Source organism: Rhinoraja longicauda, chromosome 26, assembly GCF_053455715.1.
Source record: "Rhinoraja longicauda isolate Sanriku21f chromosome 26, sRhiLon1.1, whole genome shotgun sequence".
NCBI lineage: Eukaryota > Metazoa > Chordata > Chondrichthyes > Rajiformes > Arhynchobatidae > Rhinoraja > Rhinoraja longicauda.
Window position 1 is genome coordinate 16,777,544 of NC_135978.1, and position 20,452 is coordinate 16,797,995.

At 46.4% G+C, this 20,452-nt stretch overlaps 1 protein-coding gene across 2 annotated transcripts; it reads left to right on the top strand.

Annotated features, from left to right (window-relative positions):
* The first annotated feature begins 5,419 nt into the window (after positions 1–5,419).
* LOC144606446 (cytochrome P450 2D26-like) lies at positions 5,420–20,163 on the top strand. Of its 2 annotated transcripts, XM_078422536.1 has the most exons (9): positions 5,420–5,665; positions 10,174–10,342; positions 11,816–11,968; positions 12,785–12,945; positions 14,892–15,065; positions 15,788–15,929; positions 16,652–16,839; positions 16,964–17,105; positions 18,325–20,161. In XM_078422536.1, exons 1-9 carry the CDS (start codon positions 5,456–5,458, stop codon positions 18,504–18,506), a joined length of 1,521 nt encoding a protein of 506 aa, XP_078278662.1. In that variant the 5' UTR covers positions 5,420–5,455; the 3' UTR covers positions 18,507–20,161. The 2 variants fall into 2 exon arrangements, with proteins under 2 accessions (XP_078278662.1, XP_078278663.1); XM_078422537.1 differs by lacking the exon at positions 14,892–15,065 and having other exon boundaries at positions 18,325–20,163.
* The last annotated feature ends 289 nt before the right edge of the window (positions 20,164–20,452 follow it).

The following is a 20,452-nucleotide window of genomic DNA, read 5'->3' on the forward strand; positions in this document are numbered from 1 at the left end:
TAAAGGCGTTTACTGATAACTTAGCAGGCGTTGCCAAGCAGAAAGACTCATGGGTAGACACAAAATGCTGGAGTAATTCAATGGGACAGGCAGCATCTCGGGTGAGAAGGAATGGGTGACATTTCGGGTCGAGAAGTCTTCAGTCTCAAGAAGGGTCTCGACCCTAAACGTCACCCATTCCTTCTCTCCCGAGATGCTGCCTGTCCTGCTGAGTTACTCCAGCATTTTGTGTCGACCTTCGATTTAAACCAGCATCTGCAGTTGTTTTCCTACAAAAAGACTCCTGGACAGGCAAAGCCAGAGCAACATCCTTCTGCACCTCCCGACAAAACCAAATCATTGCAGATGGGGAGACATGCAGAGTTAATGATTCAGATCGAAGGCTGAATATCAACCCAAGCATTAACTCTTTGTTTCCCATGAAAGCCTCCCTCTGTTCCCCATAGGTGGATTTTAGCCCAAGTTGTTTGCTGCTTGTTGAAAGTTTTTTGATACTGTCTTAAACTATCTTATCTTTTTTTGTAGTTTACTTTCTGAATTCGTGCAATTCTCCAGGAATCTGCAATTTATCTCAAAGACAGGTAGATCCAGTCTTTGAGTGCTTTTAAGGCAGAGGTAATCTTAAATAGCTGATAGGCATTGGACCAAAATGAACCATACCTAAGGCACCGTTTCTGTTCTGCTGCCAGGATTTAGAGTTCCATTTCGGCTGCTATTGCTGCTGAACTGCTCTCTTTGGGTTCTTGACCAAACGTTAAAGATTCCTCCCTTTCCTTTGGACCGCAAGGGAACCTCAACCTGCAGCCTCGTTTAACCACCGTGCAGTCCTCGTTAATAACGAAGGCTTTCTCTGAGACACAGTATGTTGGTGTTTGAGCCACTCCGACTGCACAGCTGTCTGTTTGCTTTCAACCGTCATCAGGCCTCGACTCACATGTTGTCTCTTCCAACTTCCTGGGCGGCACAGTGGCACAACTGGTAGAGCTGCTGCCTCACAGCTCCAGCGGTCAGGATTCAATACAAACTCCACGTGCTGTCTGTGTGGAGTTTGCGCATTCTCCCCGTGTGTTTCTGCCCAGCGCTTCATTTTCTTTCCCCATCCCAAACGTATATGGGTTGGAAGGTTAGTTGGCCTCTGTAACTCTGTAATTAGCACACTCTATTCGGCCCCAATGCGTTGGTAAAAGGTAGAAGCTGGGGTAGACTGATGAGTATGTGGGGAGTATAAAATGGGATTACTATAGAGTTTAGAGTTTAGACATACAGTGTGGAAAAGAGGCCCATCGGCCCACTGAGTCCGCGCTGGCCAGCGATCACCCTGTACACAAGCACTATCATACGTACTAGGGACAATTCACAATTTTACCAAAGCCAATTAACCTACAAACCTGTAATATTTGGAGTGTGGGAGGAAACCAGAGCAGCCGGGGAAACCCCTCGTGGTCACGGGGAGAATGTACAAACTCCGTACAGACAACACGGGTCTCTGGCGCTGCAAAGCAGCAACTCTACCGCTGCGCAACCCCAGTGCCACTGTGCCGCCCTGTGTCTTTTAAACATTGAAAGTGTATCCACTTCCACAGCTTCCTCTGGCAGCTTGTTCCACATGGCCACCACCCTCTGTGTGAAAAACGTGCCCTCCAGGTCCCCTTTCAATCTCGTCCCTCAATGAAAACCCTTTTAGTTTTCTACTTTCCTTCTATGGGATAAAGACCATTCACTACCTGTGACCCTCATGTTTTCATAAACCTCTATAAGGCCCTCAGCTTCCTTCATCTTGGCATCATGTTCAGCATGGATATTGTGGGCCGAAGGGATTGTTCTATGCTTCTATGTATGTAGAGCAATATGATATTGGTTACTCTAGCCAAATGACTTTTCTGATTTCCAGACAAATTGGCCTTTGGGCTGTTCCCAAGAATGCAATGCTTACACAGGGCCAACGTGCAAATTCCACGCAGATAGCATTTGAACACTTTTGCGGTATGCGTCAATAGATTCTTGATAAGCAAAGGAGCGATAGATTACTGTGGGCAAAGGGAAGGCAGAGTTGAAATTAAAATGAGATCAACCATGGTTATTAAAGGGTGGTGCAGGCTCAAAGGGTTGAGTGGCCTTTGGTTTCTACGTTTGTAAAACCACTTTTGAAATCCAGTGCTGGCAAATCCTGGGGCACTAGAGGATGATGTGAGAGGCAGTGTACAGTAGGAAGTTTAATTCCCAAAGACATGATGGTGAGTAGGTTAATTAGCAACTGTAAATTACTCCGTGTGTAGGCTGCGCTAAGTGCAACTGGAGGATGCTGAAGGGGTAGTGAGAGAGTTGTTTACAGAATAATGTGGTGGAATGGAATGGGATTGATTTGGAGCCTTCCACAGAGTCAATGGGCCAAAGCCCTCCATTTGCGCCGTAAGAAAATATAAAATATAATTAGTGATGTAGGCTTTGGAGATAATCATTGAGACATATAGACAAAAATAGGCTCTTCAGCACACCACTCCACCCTATCCACTCACTTACACTAATACTAGGGCGACATGGTGGCGCAGCGGTAGAGTTGCTGCTTTGCAGCACCAGAGACCTGGTCTGTCCCCAGATGCTCTGGTTTCCTCTCACACTCCAAAGGCGCACATGTTTGTAGGTTTATTGGCTTTGGTACAACTGTAAATTGTGTGTAGGGAAATGCTAGTGTATGGTATACATTAGTACATGGTGCACAGTTTGTTGGTCAGCGCGGACTCGATGGTCCAAAGGGCCTGTTTCTGCGATGTATCACTAAAGTCTAAAAGTCATTTGGATGGGTTTGTAGATAGGAACGGTTTAGAGGGATATGGGGCAGGTGCAAGCAATGGGACTCGCTCAGGTAAGCAACAGTCGCCATGGACGACTTGGGCAGAAGAGCCCATTTTCTTGCTGTGACTACAAAAGATTACCAGACCCTGGTCAGACCCACCCGTGCCCTTGGGACACCAGACCCAGGCAACCAGACCACGGGCTCTGTAGGGATGGAGCAAGTTGTGGTTGATTTCATATCTGCTCCAACACTGACCACAAACATCAGCCGCGTAATGGACTTAAAAGGCTGGCAGGGTGGTGAAGCGGTAGTTGCTGCGTCACAGCGTTGCAGCAGCAGAGACCCAGGCTCGACCCTAACTATGGGTGCAGCTTGTGCAGTGTTTGTATATTCTACCCGTGACCACAACGGTTTTGCCTGAGATCTTCAGTTCCCCCCCACAGTCCAAAGACCTGCAGCTTTGTAGGTTAATTGGCTTGATTTAAGTGTAAATTGTTCCTAATGTGTGTTGGATGGTGTTGATGTGCGAGCATTGCTGGTGGGTGTGGACTCGGTGGGACGAAGGGCCTGTTTCCGCGCTGTATCTCATTATTTTTTAAAAAGCATTGAATGTCTAGGAAGGATCTGCAGCATCTCTGGAGAGAAGGAATTGATTAATTTTCAGGGCGAGACCATTCTTCAGACTGAGAGTTATGGAAAAGACTGGAGCAACTAGGCTTGTATACACTGGAATTTAGAAGGATGAGAGGGGATCTTATTGAAACATATAAGGTTATTGAGGGGTTGGACACGTTAGAGGCAGGAAACATGTTCCGAATGTTGGGGGCGCCCAGAACCAGGGACCACAGTTTAAGAATAAGGGGTAGGCCATTTAGAACGGAGACGAGGAAAAACCTTTTCAGTCAGAAAGTTGTAAATCTGTGGAATTCACTGCCTCAGAAGGCAGTGGAGGGCAATTATCTGAATGCATTCAAGAGAGAGCTAGATAGAGCTCTTAAGGATAGTGGAGGCAGGGGGTATGGGGAGAAGGCAGGAACGGGGTACAGATTGAGAATGATCAGCCATGATCACATTGAATGGTGGTGCTGGCTCGAAGGGCCGAATGGCCTACTCTTGCACCTATTGTCTATTGAGAGACAGACATAGAGATATGGGAGGATAAGGTGTGGAAACAAAAGATCAAAGGAGACAATGTTCAAGGAAAATGTGGAATGGTTCATTGTTAGCTATGGGGAAACTGACAACGAGACATACAATAAGTAAAATTTAATCAGGGGGACAGTGAAACTAGTTGGAGAACTAGGATGGGGAGGGATGGGGTGAGAGGGAAAGCAAGGAGTTAGAGGAGTCAATATTCATACCGCTCGGTTGTAAGATGCCCAAGCAAAATATGAGGTGCTCTTCCTCCAATTTGTGCTGGGCCTCAATCTGACAGTGGAGGAGGCCCAGGCCAGAAAGGTCAGTATAGGAATGGGAGCGAGAGTTAAAGTGTTTAGCAACCGGGAGATCACGTAGGCCTAGGCGGACCTGAGCGGAGGTGTTCAACGAAACGATCGACGAGCCTGCGCTGCGTGGATACAGTAGATGAGGTTGTGGATACGAACAGTGGATACAGTAGATGAGGTTGGAGGAGGTGCAAGTGAACCTCTGCATCACATGAAATGACTGTCTGGATCTTTGGACGGAGTTGAGGGAGGAGGCATAGGGACAGGTGTTGCATCTCCTGCGGTTGCAGAGGAAAGTACCTGGGGAGGTGGTGGTTTGGGTGGGAAGGGGTGGGTTAACCATGGATTCGTGGAGGGAATGCTCTCTGCGGAAAGCGGAAAGGGGTTGAGATGGGAAGATGTGGCTACTGGTTTAATCCCGTTGGAGATGGCGATAATGTCGGAGGATTATGTGACGTATGAGACAGCTGAAGGGGTGAAAGGTGAGGACTAGGGGGACTCTGTCCCTGTTGCGATTGGGGGAAGGGGGGCAAGAACAGAACTGCAGAATAACGAGGTGACCCATGTGAGGGCCTCATCTATGATGGAAGAGGGAAACACCCGGTCCCTGAAAATGAGGATATCTCAGATGTCCTGGTATGGAACACCTCACTTTGAGCACAGATGGGGCATAGACGGATGAACAAGTAGGGGATAGCGTCTTTGCTGGAGGCATGGTGGGAAGAAGTGCAGTCTAGATAGTTGGAGTCAGTAGGTTAAGAAATTGATATCAATCAATAGTCTATCTGCTCTGATGGAGACGGTGAGATCAAGAAAGAGAAGGAAGGCTTTGGAGATGGTCCAAGTGAATTTGAGTGCAGGATGAAAATTAGTCCTGAAGTTGATGAAGTTCATGAGTTCTGCATGGGTGCAAGAGATAGCACCGATGCAGTTGTCAAAGTAACGGAGATAGAGTTCGGGGATGGAGCCAGTGTACGTCTGGAACAGGGATTGTGCAAGTTCCCTACAAAGAGGCAGACATAGCTGGGGCCAATATGACTGCCCATGGTTACGCTTTGGAAGTGGGAGGAGTCGAAGGAGGAATTGTTAAGAGTAAGGGCCACGAATGGTTGTGCGTGAGAGCTAAGGGGTCAGTGGGCGTCTCCCAGTGAAGTCCCCTCGCCTCCCTCCCTCCCTCCGCGCACAGTTAGTTTGCCGCTCATTGTCTCCGGGGAACATGGAGTTGTGGGCTCTCCCCGAGGTGGTGCTCAGGGTGTTTGGCGGGTTCCCGGTGCTGGCCGTGTTCTGCACCGTCTTTGCCCTGGTCTTTGACTTGATGAAGAGGTGGAAGAAGTGTGACAACTACCCTCCCGGGCCCCGGGCTCTGCCTTTCCTCGGCAACCTGCTGCAAGTGGATCTGAACAACCCGCACCTCTCATTCGCAAAGGTAAAGACAGCGAGTGGAGAGAGAGGGAGAGAGAGGGAGAGAGAGAGGGAGAGAGAGAGAGAAAGAGACCGTGGGAAGGAAGCGGCCGCATACCCGGGCCCATCCACCTTTATCCCTTGGTCTGTCTCTGCCATTGCCCAGTGGCCTGAATACCCCCGTTTCCATCCTATTAATCGTGTCTCCTTTATTCCCATTCTTTTTTACCTCCAGTTTCACTCCAAAGACGTACAGGTATGTAGGTTAATTGACTGGGTAAATGTAAAAATTGTCCCTAGTGTGTGTAGGATAGTGTTAATGTGCGGGGATCGTTGGGTGGAAACATTCTCACTCTATTTCTATTCCTTTAGTTACGCTAGCCGTCTATTCCTTCCTTCACCCCCCATTTCCACCCAACTTGTTTGTATTTGACACGTTTTCCTTGCTCTGCATTCCTCGGTGTCCGTCGGGTTGTAAGGAGGGGGTGGGGGGGGGGGGGGGTGGAGGGGGGTGCTGGCAGATTTGTGTCATTTAAGACCAGTGTGTTTGGGGTTCTCCGAGGGGTCAGCCACCGGTTTACTCCAGTTTACAGAGACGGCGCGGAAACACCGACTCGGTCTGCAGCGATCCCTGCACATTAACACTATCCTACACTCACTACGGACAATTTACACATACCAAGCATACAAACCTGTACGTGTTTGGAGTGTGGGAGGAAACCGAAGAGAAATCCCATGCAGGTCACGGGGAGAATGTACAAACTATGAACAGAAGGCACCCATCGTCGGGATCCAACCCGGGTCTCTGGCGCTGCAAGGCAGCAATTCTACCGCCGCCCCAACATCCAGCGCTGGGCATTGAACAACACTGGAAGGAAAGTCCCCATCTCTCCCCTCCACGGATGTTGTCTGACCTCTGAGTTACTCCAGGACTTTGTTATTTACTCGAGATTCCAGCACCTGCAGTTCCCCCCGTGTATCAGTTTAACACCGCTTCCCAGCCTCTGCTCTGTGGCTAAACTCCACATAGTGACCCGCAGCGGGGAAATCATTTTAAACACCACGAACAGCCTCACATTTCAAAGCAGAGCCAATTGTGTGTGGCACGTAAATAATCTGGAGTTTAAAAAAAATTCAATAATTTTAATATTTCTGTGTTTTCATGTACGTTTAAGTGTTTTGGTTCCTAACATCTGTTTTTCTTTTTAAACCTTGGACAATTTAATAGCTTCTAAATGTTTCGAAATGTAGTGAATATTAAAAAAACGTTGAGTGTTTCGATCGCTGAGGGTAAAGGACTGAAAGTTCAGCGGCCGGTCATTAAATCGACTCAGATTGAGACTGCGTATCGCAGTTTGTTTCCAGTCGGGTCGGGTTTTTTTGTCATTGCGGTGAGGTGCACGGACAACGATAAGTGTAGTGCGTAGCATCATCACAGGTACAACGATAAGTCTAGTGTGTAGCAGCATCACAGGTACAACGATAAGTCTAGTGTGTAGCAGCATCACAGACACATAGACTCAGACAAACATAAAATAAAAAAACCATACACAAGATACATGAACAAATTCTAAATGAAAGAAAACTGCGGGGAAAAAACATTAGTGGAAAACAGAATAACAACAAGACAAGTGGGCGGTAAAGCAAGAGGCGAGGCGCGGCGTTCCGTGTCCGAGCTAGGATTATGGTTGTCCAACAGCACAACCCGAGCCGCTCCTGCTCTCCAACTGCCCCCCCCCCCTCATAGAAAGATAGGTGCAGGAGTAGGTCATTCTGCCCTTCGAGCCAGCACCGCCGTTCAATATGATCATGGCTGATCATAAAAAATCAGTATTCCGTTCCTGCTTTTTCCCCATATCCCTTGATTCCGTAAGAGCGACATCGAACACTCTCTTGAAAACATCCAGTGAATTGGCGTCCACTGCCTTCTTAAGCAGAGAATTCCACAGATTCACAACTCTCTGGGTGGAAAGGTTTTTCCTCATCTCAGTCCTAAATAGCCCACCCCTTATTCTTAAACTGTATATACAGTGTAGGAAAACAACCGCAGATGCTGGTACAAATCGAAGGTATGACAAAATGCTGGAGTAACTCAGCAGGTCAGGCAGCATCTTGGAGAGAGGGAATGGGTGACGTTTCGGGTCGAGACCCTTCTTCAGACTGAAGAAAGGACTCGACCCGAAACGTCACCCGTTCCCTCTCTCATATATATATAGAGAGATATATAAAGTTAAATTTGTGCAGAGTGTGTGTTCGAACAATACAATGGAAACTGCACAACAGAGGGGGCTGGGGAGGAAGGATGGGAGGGAAATGGGCAGAAACAGTTAGAAATAATAAATTCAGAGAAATTAAGCAATGGGGAAACATTTAAAAGAAAAATAACAACAAAATGTGAGTTGATAGATGAGATGTATTCTGCATTTTATTGTTTTCATCACACATACTGATCCCCACAACACTGATTACACTGCGAGAGGCACAGCCAACTGCGGGGTTTGCTTACTAAAATGGCGGCCCGAATGGTTGTGCGTGAGAGCTAAGGGGTCAGTGGGCGTCTCCCAGTGAAGTCCCCTCGCCTCCCTCCCTCCCTCCGCGCACAGTTAGTTTGCCCCTTTGTGTACGAACTACACTTCAGTATAGACGATTTCAACGGAGTGGTCCATCTTGTTAGTCTAGTGTTTTTGGTTTAAGATAACAGGATTTGTTGTGCACTACAAAGGCTTCACTTAGAATTCCAAACCTTGGCTGTTAACATTACTTTGTTATTGTACTGAGATTAAATGGCATAAGGAGATAATTGTGGTGATTATAAAATTTGCATGAGGTTTCTTTCATGAACATTCTGGGCGGGGGGTCCAGAACAAAGGGCCGCAGTTTAAGAATAAGGGATAGGTCATTTAGAACGGAGATGAGGAAAAGCTTTTTCAGTCAGAGAGTTGTGAATCTGTGGAATTCTCTGCCTCAGAAGGCAGTGGAGGCCAATTCTCTGAATGCATTCAAGAGAGAGCTAGATAGAGCTATTTAGGATAGCCGAGTCAGGGGGTATGGGGAGAAGGCAGGAACGGGGTACTGATTGAGAATGATCAGCCATGATCACATTGAATGGCGGTGCTGGCTCGAAGGGCCGAATGGCCTCCTCCTGCACCTATTGTCTATTGTCTATTAATTAAAGAAAATTACAACTGTTCAGTGAAATGGTGTGCAACCCCGTTTAACCAGTGCTTTGTCAGTGTTTCTGCCCTGTAATATCGCCAACAAAAGTAAACTTAAATCAGTAAATTCGGGCACTGATAGAGTTCCTCAAAAGTAGCTTTGATAGTGCCATGGAGATGATGATCCAATTGCAAAACCCCTGATAAATGAACGGTGGGCTGTGAAACTGTGACAATCATGTTGTTGCATTATTCGCTTGCATGTTAAACATAACAAGTTTGCGGTGGCGCAGATTCCCAACCACGACGTTGGTTTCCTCCGGGTGTTCCAGTTTCCTCCCACACTCCGATGACTTGCAGTTTTGCAGGATAATTGGACTCTGTAAATTGCCCTTAGTGTATCGGGTGTGGTTGAGGGAAAGTGGAATCACATAGAATTAATGTGAACGGTCGGCATGAATAAGAGGGCACGTTTCCATGCTGTGTCTCTAAACTAAACGAAATTGTATTTACACTTTCTGAAGCTCTTCACTTTAATCTGGACCATCTTACTGCATGGATGGTAACATCCCGTTACTCACCGAGCTTTAATCTCTAGGTCTGGTATAAACCTCTACTGATGGGTGGAGTAAATTACAAAGTTAGATATGAGAAAGAAACAAGGGTGTCAAGAGGAGTAAAGGCAGCTGGAGGGATTTGGGTGTGTGGGTGGGTGAGAAAGTGGAATAGATCCTTTCCATTGCTAACTTTTGTCATTTACTATTCATCAGCAAATCAACCCCCTTCACCTGTATCCACCTATCACTTGCCTGGCTTTGACACCCTTTCACCTCTTATCCAGCTTTCTCCCCCCCCCCCCACCACCCCCAACCACCACCCCACTACAATCAGTCTGAAGAAGGGTCCCGACCCGAAACATCACCTGTCCACTCCCTCCACAGATGCTGCCCGCCCCACTGAGTTATTCCACCACGTTGGATTCTGTACAAAATGTTTGTTACTCTGTCTCAGATGTCGAAACGATGATTAATACAGAAGGGTACCTATCGGCAATGAGGTCGCATTGTGGCCTGCATTTGCGTTTATCCCTTGTATGTTCCCCGTGTTTCAGCTGTGTAGCCAGGCTTTTGTGGGGCGGCTCGGCATCTGTCCATCCGCGACTGGATAAGTAAGTATAACAGCCGGGGAAGCAATAGCACGAGTAATTCACCTCATTGCTCACGGCATCCCAGCCCTAATGGCAGCATGGGGCACAGAATAAACTAGTGCACTAGTGAGAACTTTGCGACTGTTCTGTATTTGTTCAATGTTGCATTTGGCCTCCGTGAGCGAGTTACAATGACAGCCTCGTGCTTTCTCCGGTCTCCTCCACTTTAAGCTGCGGAAGCAGTACGGCGATGTGATGAGCTTAGACTTTGGGTGGACAAACGTGGTGGTGTTGAGCGGCTACAAGGCCCTGAAAGAGGCGCTGGTGAAGAAATCTGAAGATTTTGCGGACCGGCCAGAACTCCCAGTATATGAAAAGATCTTTAAGCGGTTTGGAGAAGGTGAGTGTGAAGTGGGCTCCAGACACAGTGCTGGGCACCAGGCTCAGAGGGACCAGGAATTGTCAGATTCAACCGTCTGAGTGTCCCGGGAAACGTCTGCCAGAGCACCTTGAGAGGACAGGTGCAGCCTCCATGGGAAGGGGAAACATTACTTAATTGGTGGTGGATGGGGAATGCTGATGGGGAATCCTGGATAAGCCTGATACTTGGAATGCAGGTCCACTGGATAGAAACATGTAAAATAGGTGCAGGAATAGGCCTTTAGGCTTTTAGAGCCAGCACCGTCATTATGATCACTCAAAATCATATCATTCAAAATCAGTAACACCTTCCCGCTTTTTTCCCCATATCCCTTGATTCCGTTAGCCCTAAGAGCTAAATCTAACTCACTGTTGAAAACATCCATTGCTTTCTGTGTCAGGCAATTCCACCGATTCACAACTCTCTGGGTAAAAAAGGTTTTTCCTCATCTCAGTCATAAATGGCCTACCCCTTATTTTTAAACTGTGCCCCCCGGTTCTGAACTCCTCCACCATTGGGAACATTTTTCCTGCATTTAGCATGTCCAACCACTTAAGAATTTTATATGTTTCTATAAGATCCCCTCTCATTCTTCTAAATTCCGGTGAATGGATGAGGCGCAGCCAATGGAGATCCGGCCTAAATTTCCCTATTGTCGTCCTGATTCCATCTCCCAGGTCAACTAAGTCCTGGGACATCTTATAGCCAGAGTTCCCAATAACAGTTTACAACATTATTCTGTTGCCGATGTATTGTCTTTCCGCTGACTGGTTAGCACGCAACAAAAGATTTTCACTGTATCTTGGTAGACGTGACAATAAACTAAACTAAACTAAACTAATCCTGTCCCTCGTAGTTTTTCCCCAATAATTTCTCTACCACTGCTGTGAGACTCACTGGCTGTAATTGCTTGGCTTAATACTTTGGAATAAAGAAACCACATTTGCTGTCACCCAGTCATATGGCACCTCTTGTATGGACTGTAAAGATTTAAAAATCTTTGTCAGGGGGCCAGCAATTATCTCCCCTACCTTACAGAGCAGCCTAGGCTACATCTCAGGTCCAGGGGGGATTTTGAGGTGGAATTGCCAATGCACACCCTTTGGGACCCAACAGGTTGATCAGTGCCACATTCCTATCCACATTTTTTCAAATCTTTTTGTCACTGAAAATCCTATAGATTGCTTAATCCTGTCTCATGGAGCAGAATATTAACACAATTATATGCAATGAGAAAGACGATTGTAGGAATACTGTGACTAAACCCCCACCACAAAGGGAGCCGGCATTATTCCTCCAATTTCCACAGTCTCGAATCTACGGACGGGCTGAAACCAACATGAATGAAACAACATTCTCATGTTCTGTAGGGATGCTGCCTGACCCACTGAGATGCTCCAGCATTGTGTGTCTGTCTATGAATGTAACTATATTCCTGCTACCTCCATCCAGGTATTGTTTTTGCAAAGTATGGTCCCTGGTGGAAAGCGCAGAGAAAATTTGCACTTTTGACGCTGAAAATTTTTGGTCTCGGAAAGAAGTCTCTTGAATTGCGAATTGTGGAAGAGGCTGGATTTTTAAATCAGGCATTTGAAGGTGAACAAGGTGAGTTAATCCTGTGGAAGCCATTGCCTTATTTTTATTGTTGCACTACTTAGAAACATAGGAAATAGGTGCAGGAGTAAACCATTTGGCCCTTTGAGCTATCATCATCAATATGATCATGGCTGATCATCCAAAATCAGTACCCCGTTCCTGCTTTTACCCCATATCCCTTGATTCTGTTAGCCCTCAGAGCTAAATCTAACGCTCTCTTGAAAACATCCAGTGAATTGGCATATTGTGGCAGAGAATTCCACAGATTCACAACTCTGGGTGAAAAAGATTTTCCTCATCTCAGTCCAAAATGGCCTACCCTTTATTCTTAAACTGTGACTTCTGGTTCTGGACTCCCCCAACACGGGGTCATTTTTCCTGCATCTTGCCTGTCCAATCCCTTAAGAATTGTATGTTTCTACGCGATCCCCTCTCATCCTTCTAAATTCCAGTGAATACAAGCCCAGTCGACCCATACTTTCATCATATGTCAGTCCCGCCATCCCCGGAATTAACCTGGTGAACCTACGCTGCACTCACTCAATAGTAAGAAAGTCCTTCCTCAAATTAGGAGTCCAAAACTGCACACAATACACCAGGTGTGGTCTCACCAGAGCCCTGTCCAACTGCAGTGAGACCTGCTTGCTCTTAAACTCAAATCCTCTCGCAATGAAATCCTCTCAACATCCCATTAACTTTCTTTCCTGCGGTTAATTTCTCACTTCGCTGCAGTCTATTTCTTCACAATTTCTATTGTTTGTATGATCTTAACTTTGGATTTTTTTTTAATTTATTACCACCCTTTTGCTCCACACATCCATTCAGGTAGCCCTTTTGATCCTCACATCCCGTTAACTTATGCAAACTCAAATATTATCTGTTCGATTATCTTCGGGGATCGTTTTGAGTATCATGACGAATGGTTCCTTGGATTTTTGCACATACTTGAAGAAAGCTTTGTATTGGAAGGTGGATTTTGGGGCCAGGTAAGGCAAGTTGTTCATTTGACAATGTACCACTTGTGGGCAATGTAGTGCTCTGCCGATAGATCAGTCTCAAATGTATTCCAGCTGGTGGTAGTAGAGAGAAAATAATTGAGTAAATATTATAGATGGGTAACTTGCGGCAGAACTGGACGGTTCTGATATAAACAGAGGATGCAAGTTATGTGAAGTTGTTAAGATTGATACTGAGTCCAGAAGTTTGGAATATGTTTGAAAGGAAGTCGAAATGTATGGAAGCCAGCAGGTCCTTCTTCAGATATGGGGCCCAAAACTGCACACAATATTCCAAATGAGGTCTGACCAGTGCCTGACTCGACTTTCCATCCTTGCTTTTATATTCTAGTCCTCTCAAAATGAATGCTAAAATTGCATTTGCCGTCCTTACCACTAACTCAACCTACAAATTAACCTTTTGGGAATCCTGCACCGGCACGCCCAAGTTCCTTTGCACTTCCGATTTCTGAATCCTTTCTTTATTAAGAAATTAGTCTAAACCTTTAAACATTCGACCAAAGTGTATGACCGTAAACTTTGTTACACCACTTCTTTGCCAACCATCTCAACATGTCCAAGTCCTTCTGCAGGACACCACCTGCCTCTCCACCTATATGTGTATCGTCTGCAAACTTGGCCATAAAGTGATCAATTTCCTTTGGGTTCCAACCTGAAATGTCACCAATGCATATTCTCCAGAGACCCAGTATCTACAGTTTTTTTCCAAAATTTGCGAGGAGGAACTTCTCCCGAAATATTTTCAAGTGATGATAATGGATCAGATATTAGAAAATAAGACCTTAAAGACTGATTGCCATCCAGTGATCTGTTAGAATGGTCAGAAATGCATTGTAGTCATTCTGACAACCCTGTGACAAGCAATGATATAATGATATTGGGATCTGAAATACAACAGATCAATTAGACATTCATCTTAGTAATTGGATTGGGACAACTGGATGTCTGAGCTATAGAGAGCGAAGGAGGGCTCTTTGACCGAGTCCTGATGCAGGGTCTCAAGATGTGTTTGATTTTAAAGGCGAACCAACTATCTCAATATTTGGTGACTCGATTACCTTAGTTCGGTAGCACCTCTGCTGGAGCCAGAGGTTCCGTCACTGGCAATGGCAGCTGCCAACATAGGCTCTACCATGGATCATGACTGGACCGGCCCTGCTGCCGGACAACCCGTCCACACATGGACATAGAGAATGTAAGGGAGGCTTCCCACATTGAGACATCGCTGCACATACAACCCACCGGCCACTCGATTCTCCCGGGTGTCTTGAACAGTTTTGGTGAAACCTCTTGATACTGGACACTGCTCCCAACTTTCCTTGTTCAACGTTCCCACCAGGGTATAGAAACCGATTTGATCCGTTGTTACCACCTGGACGAGACAGTCCAAGGCAGTCACGGCGCCAGGCGGAAGAGGGCTCTGCCCGAGCCGGCTGCCTGCCCCTTGTCCGGGTGTACGTCCGCACCCCGGTGGTTTTAGAAAGGGACTACACGCCGTCCACGGGCACGCTGGGGGATTTCCCGGACCCACTGGGCACCGCGAGGGGTGGAATGTATCCTCAATAAGGATGGCGATATGGTTGTATAGTAGTTTATTCCAAAGATTTGGCATGGGTTTTGTTTTGATTTATTTCATACTGTAAATATTATTGTAAATAATTGATTAAATTATTTTTGGTTAAAGAAAGTCAGCGACTCACCGGGACACCCCACAGCCACCAGTGACGGCTGGGCAGAGAAGGCACCACAGGGCATGGCCTGTCCCATGCGGCAGAACTGACTATAATAAACCCACACCTTCCGTTACATCCTCCCTCACTGCATGACAGTGAAAACTAACTTTTTGTTCATTATTTTAGGAAATCTCAGAGTATTGAGAAAAATGTATTTAATTTCAAATCCTGTCTTTGTATCAGATGACGAATGCCTTGCCCTTTATTCGACACCTCCCGGGCCCACAGCAGAAAATATTTGAAAATCAAAATAAAATCACTCAATTTTTACAAACAATAGTCACAAGGCACAAAGAATCATGGGATCCAGATGATCCCAGGGACTTCATTGATGCTTTCTTTACACAACAGGAGAAGGTAGGTGATGATTACTGGGGTATTCTAGGCACAGTGATTTATTTGGTTGTGTTTCCCATCCTTTCCCATGTTGCTGCCTCATTGGTGGGGAAGGGACGGTAATTGCAGTGCCCTACACTAGGTAGTGTTTACCTGTACCTCCTTAGATTGTGAGGCCAGAAACAATATCCCAGGTGCAGTCTCACCTGCGCCCTATATAATGAAGCAAAACATCTCTCGTTGTACTCAAATACTCTTTCTATGTCTTTACCTTCTGAATTACTTTGTCTATTTGCATGTTCACTTTCAGAGATTCATCGTGGAGTTTATAGCAGAGAAACAGTCCACGTTGCCAATTGTACAATCTCTTCTGGTCCAATTTCCATGCATTTGGTCCATAATGCATCCATTTCTCTCTGCTGTGGCCTGATTCCCTTCCCTCCCAGTACCCAGTGTTAACTAATCCTGATCCCAAGGACCTTCTTCAAGTCTCCTCTCAAATTGCCTCAAGATCTGAGTTGTCTAATCTTGTGGCTGAAGCCCCATAGGATTTTTTTCCCAGGACTTTCACATCTTCCCCTAGTGTTCTGGCCAGAATTGGATGTTCATATTCAATTGTCATCTTACGAGTGCATTATACCATTTCAAGGCACTTTTAACGCAAGATGACTGACTTTAGCACCCTTCCGATGATCTACCTTTGATTCTGCACCTTAACTCTGGTTCTCTTATTTGCATCATAGACGAAACACATCCCCAACACAAGTTTTCTGGAGTCCAACCTGGTAGGGACATTATGGAGCCTTTTTGCTGCAGGTACAGAGACCACCTCCACCACCCTAAACTGGGCCTTGCTCTTTATGGTGCTCCATCCTGATGTACAGTGTAAGTGTAACAATGTCTCTGCCACATTATCAGGGATGCTCTTGTGTTGATGCAAGATATGGAGGAGAAGTGCAAAGGTTTTTAAAGAGGAAGAAGAAGGGTATTAGGAAAGGTATCTGCAAGTAACCTAGAGATAACAGGCCCTTCAGTCCACCGAGTCTCCACTGACCATTGATCACCTGTTCACACAAGTTGCATGTCATCCCACTTTCGCATCCTATACACTTGGGACAATTTTACAGAAGCCAATCAAAGCTGCACATCTTTGAAATGTGGGAGGAAACCGAAGCACCCAGAGAAAACGCACACGGTCACAGGTAGAAGATACAAACTCCAGAGAGACAGCACCCACAGTCAGGATCAAACCTGGATCGCTGGCGGTGTGAGGCAGCAGCTCTTCCATTGCGCTACTGTGCTGCCCTCTAGTATTGCAGTTCATTTTGTGCCGAAATCACTGATTGCAATGATTCAATTATCAACACCAGGTCTTGTAACCTTAAGTCCATGAAAACCCATTATTAAAATTTGCATCCCAATGACATTTGTATGATCTTATTCTGCATAAATTGGCTGCTGTAGGTCATAGGTTAAGATAGTCACTATAATACCAGAATTTATTTTAACAGGAATGCTTTTGGGAACATTTTGAGGGAATGACAATGAAAACACCAGTATCTTTGGTGAACTGAAACTCAAAATGAGTTTTTGCTTTGTTCCTGCAGCCCAGGTCCATGAGGAGATTGACAGAGTCATTGGGAATGGGAGGAAGCCAAAGTTGGAAGACCGTGAGGAAATGCCATTCACTAACGCAGTTATCCACGAAACCCAACGCTTAGGAAATATTGTTCCAATTTCCCTGCCTCATGAAACATACAGAGACACCGAGGTCATGGGTTACACCATTCCCAAGGTACGATCTCGAGCTGATCTTGAATGTTCGACTCCCTCTGTGCAGTAGAGGCACAGACCAACAACTCCCCATTGTTCTCAGGTCCTGTTGCTGACTAATTTGTCTCTCCTTAAATTACTTTTAGGGGACAACAATTTTTCCAAACATTACCTCAGCCTTGTATGATGAAGATGTTTGGTTGACTCCATGTGAATTTAATCCGGGACACTTCCTGAATTCGGAGAGGATGTTTGTGAAGCCGGAAGCTTTCATCCCATTCTCTGCAGGTAATGTAGGATTTATAGATTATTGAATGTATTAAAAGAGATAACTGTGATCATGGATATCCAGCTCCATCTTCTGCACTGTGTGAAGGGAGTGGGGGGGCTTCCTCCTGGATTTATAAAGTTCAGTTCATCTATAAACTAAAACTCTCATTTGTTCACTTGTTCCTGAACTACAACCAAAAGGGCACAAGATAGTCCGACAATTCTAGGCTCCCTTTGACCCGTGGTCCTATGGAAGAAATTTAATTGAAATCATGTTAGATTTTTTAAGTTATTCACATTTTAAGGTTTAAAAAACCGCGCATGCGCAGTCGGGGCTACGTTGATCTGGTACTTGCCTAAGATGGCCACCGCATCCACGCATGCGAAGAAGAAACACGTCCACGTCTGCACAGTTGGGGCCCGTTGACCAGGGCTTGGCCACCTGGGCCTCGCGCTGGGCATGCCCACGGCTCCCCCGGCCCCTCTTTTCTCCCCGGCCGGTTCAGCGCCTTCCCCATGCCGCCAAGTCCAGCAGCTGAGCAACAGTGGGAGAGCCACTGCCGTCTAACACTGAATATCCCCGCACCGGGACGGGACAGGACAGGACTCTCCTCCCCTCCCCCCACACCCGCTCCACCAATGGCAGCCGCCCGGGCCGGGAGGTGGGTTGGTACGATAACCATGGGTTGTTCCTGGGGGCGGAGGGGGGGAGGGAGGGGAGGGGGAGGAGAGGAGTAGGAGGGTGGTGGAGGGAAGGAGGAGTGGAGAGGGGAGGGGGAGTGGGGGAAGAGGAAGTGGGGAGGAGAGGCATTCCTAGGGAGGAGAGGTGGGGAGGGGGGGAGAGATGGGGAGGGGGATAAGGTCGAGGGGGGATAGGATGAAAGGGGGTAGGGAGAGGGGGGGGAGAGGGTGCTGCACCAATACAGGAGTGGTTTGGGCCCAACGGGTCCACTTGGTCTAGTTAACATCTAAATTTTAGTGAAATACTAAAATACTTTATTGTCAGCCCAGTGCTGAAAGAGCACATTTTATGTTGACTTAAAGTGAGCAGAATGAGCATTTGCTTAACATTGATAAAGGTTGGGAGTGCAGTGCTTCTGTGAGAGATTAGGCAGGGTAGGTTAAGGCAGGATGACATTGGGACTCTAGACTGTGGTGGTACTCATTTCCGTTCAGTCAGTGTGACTCTGCCAGTGCCTCTCCCGGGTCACTAACCACTCTTGCCCTCACCCCACAGGTCACCGTGTGTGTTTGGGGGAGCAGCTGGCAAAGACGGAGCTCTTCATCTTCTTCACATCCTTGCTCCAACACTTCACCTTCTTTCTCCCGGAAAACGAACCACGGCCGAACTTCAGGGAAGCTAAATACGGAATTACCCTCTGTCCACCCCCCTATCGTCTCTGTGCTAAAACCAGATGAGATGTAATAGAGGGAAAACTAGTCAGAGGTTGGCGAATCTGTGGAATTCATTGCCACAGACGGCTGTTGAAGCCAGGTTATTGGGTATTTTTAAGGTGGTAATTAACAGATATTTGATTAGTATGGGTGTCAAGGGTTGTGGGGAGAAGGTTGGAGAATGTGGTTGAGTGAGAAATTGCTCAACCATGATTGAATGGCAGAATAGACTCGATGGGCCAAATGGCCTACTTTTACTCCTTTGATATATAAACTTACGAATCTGGCAGCGTCACAGTACAGAATAGTTCCATCTTATCATACTCACTCACTCCAGGTGCAGGGGGGCTGTTTCCAAGTGACGGGTTTAAAGGGAGGAATAGTGGGGACATCTCAGATTGGTGCTGCACCACCAACTGAGATATCGCCATTAGGGACACTGTGTACAGTGCCCACTTTAGGTTCCAGTGCACTCTTGATGTCACCCACTTCCCCACCTAAATAGAGAACCTTCTTCCACCTCCCCTGTCACCCTGACCTCAAACACACCCTGATACCAAACCTATCAAAGTGTCTAGAATTAAATTGTTAAATTTGCCAATTATTCTCAACGTCATGTTAATTTGCACGTCGTGTTATTCAGGTGTGTGTTAGCCTAATGGCACAATGGCTGGTTGTAATCTTGTATTTTTAAAATAAAAACATAAAATAAAGAATGTGCAACCGTCGTGCAATTGATGATGTGGTCAGATGGCACCTCCAGCCAGAATTAATCTCATTTCAAACAGAGGTGAAGAATGTGTTCCTGGCCTTGTCTACACTGCCTGGAGGATGTGCAAAGTCCACATTTAATTTGAAATAAACATTGTGGCCCCCACCGGCCACTGAACCAACACCAACAGTGACCATAATGATCTGACCCAAGTGCACTGCTCTCCTAATGCAAACGAGTGACCAAACATTTTACAGCTTGTTTAGCGCTCCGGTAATTAGAAGGGTCGTCATTTTGCAGGTACAAGCTTTCAAAAACGTTGAATGGAAATTTCAACTGGAATACGTCCTGATTCGGAGAATGCAAATTCATCGGCAACAGGTTCAGCAACACACTTTCATGTAACGAACTCGGATATAGTAGGGTACAGACGAAGACTCCCGAGGGGACAAAGATACATGTAAAGTAATATAAGAAAATAACTGCAGATGCTGGTACAAATCGATCTATTCACAAAATGCTGGAGTAACTCAGCAGGTCAGGCAGCATCTCGGGAGAGAAGGAATGGGTGACGTTTCGGGTCGAGACCCGTTAGTCTCCAGTTAGTTTCCAGTTAGTTTGCCGCTCGTTGTCTCCGGGGAACATGGAGTTGTGGGCTCTCCCCGAGGTGGTGATCAGGGTGTTTGGCGGGTTCCCGGTGCTGGCCGTGTTCTGCACCGTCTTTGCCCTGGCCTTTGACTTGATGAAGAGGTGGAAGAAGTGTGGCAACTACCCTCCCGGGCCCCGGGCTCTGCCTTTCCTCGGCAACCTGCTGCAAGGCTTTTTTGCCCTGGTTTATTTTCACCCACACGTTTAGACCGTAATGTTGTATCCTTATTGTTTTGATGTGGTTATGCTTTATTCTTAATTGTTAACTATATGTTTGTGTTGTCATTTGTGAGCGGAGCACCAAGGCACATTCCTTGTATATGCATACTTGGCCAATAAACTCATTCATTCATTCATTCATTCATTCATTCATTCAAGTGGATCTGAACAACCTGTACACGTCACTCGCAAAGGTAAAAACAGCGAGTGGAGAGAGAAGGAGAGAGAGAGAGAAGGAGAGAGACCGGGGGAAGGAAGCCGCCGCTAAGGAATATGATATAGTTGGATTTACGGAGAGGTGGCTCCATGGTGACCGATGCTGGGAGCTAAACATGCAGGAGGATTCAATATTCAGGAACGATAGACAGAGGAAGAGGAGGTGGGATAGCAT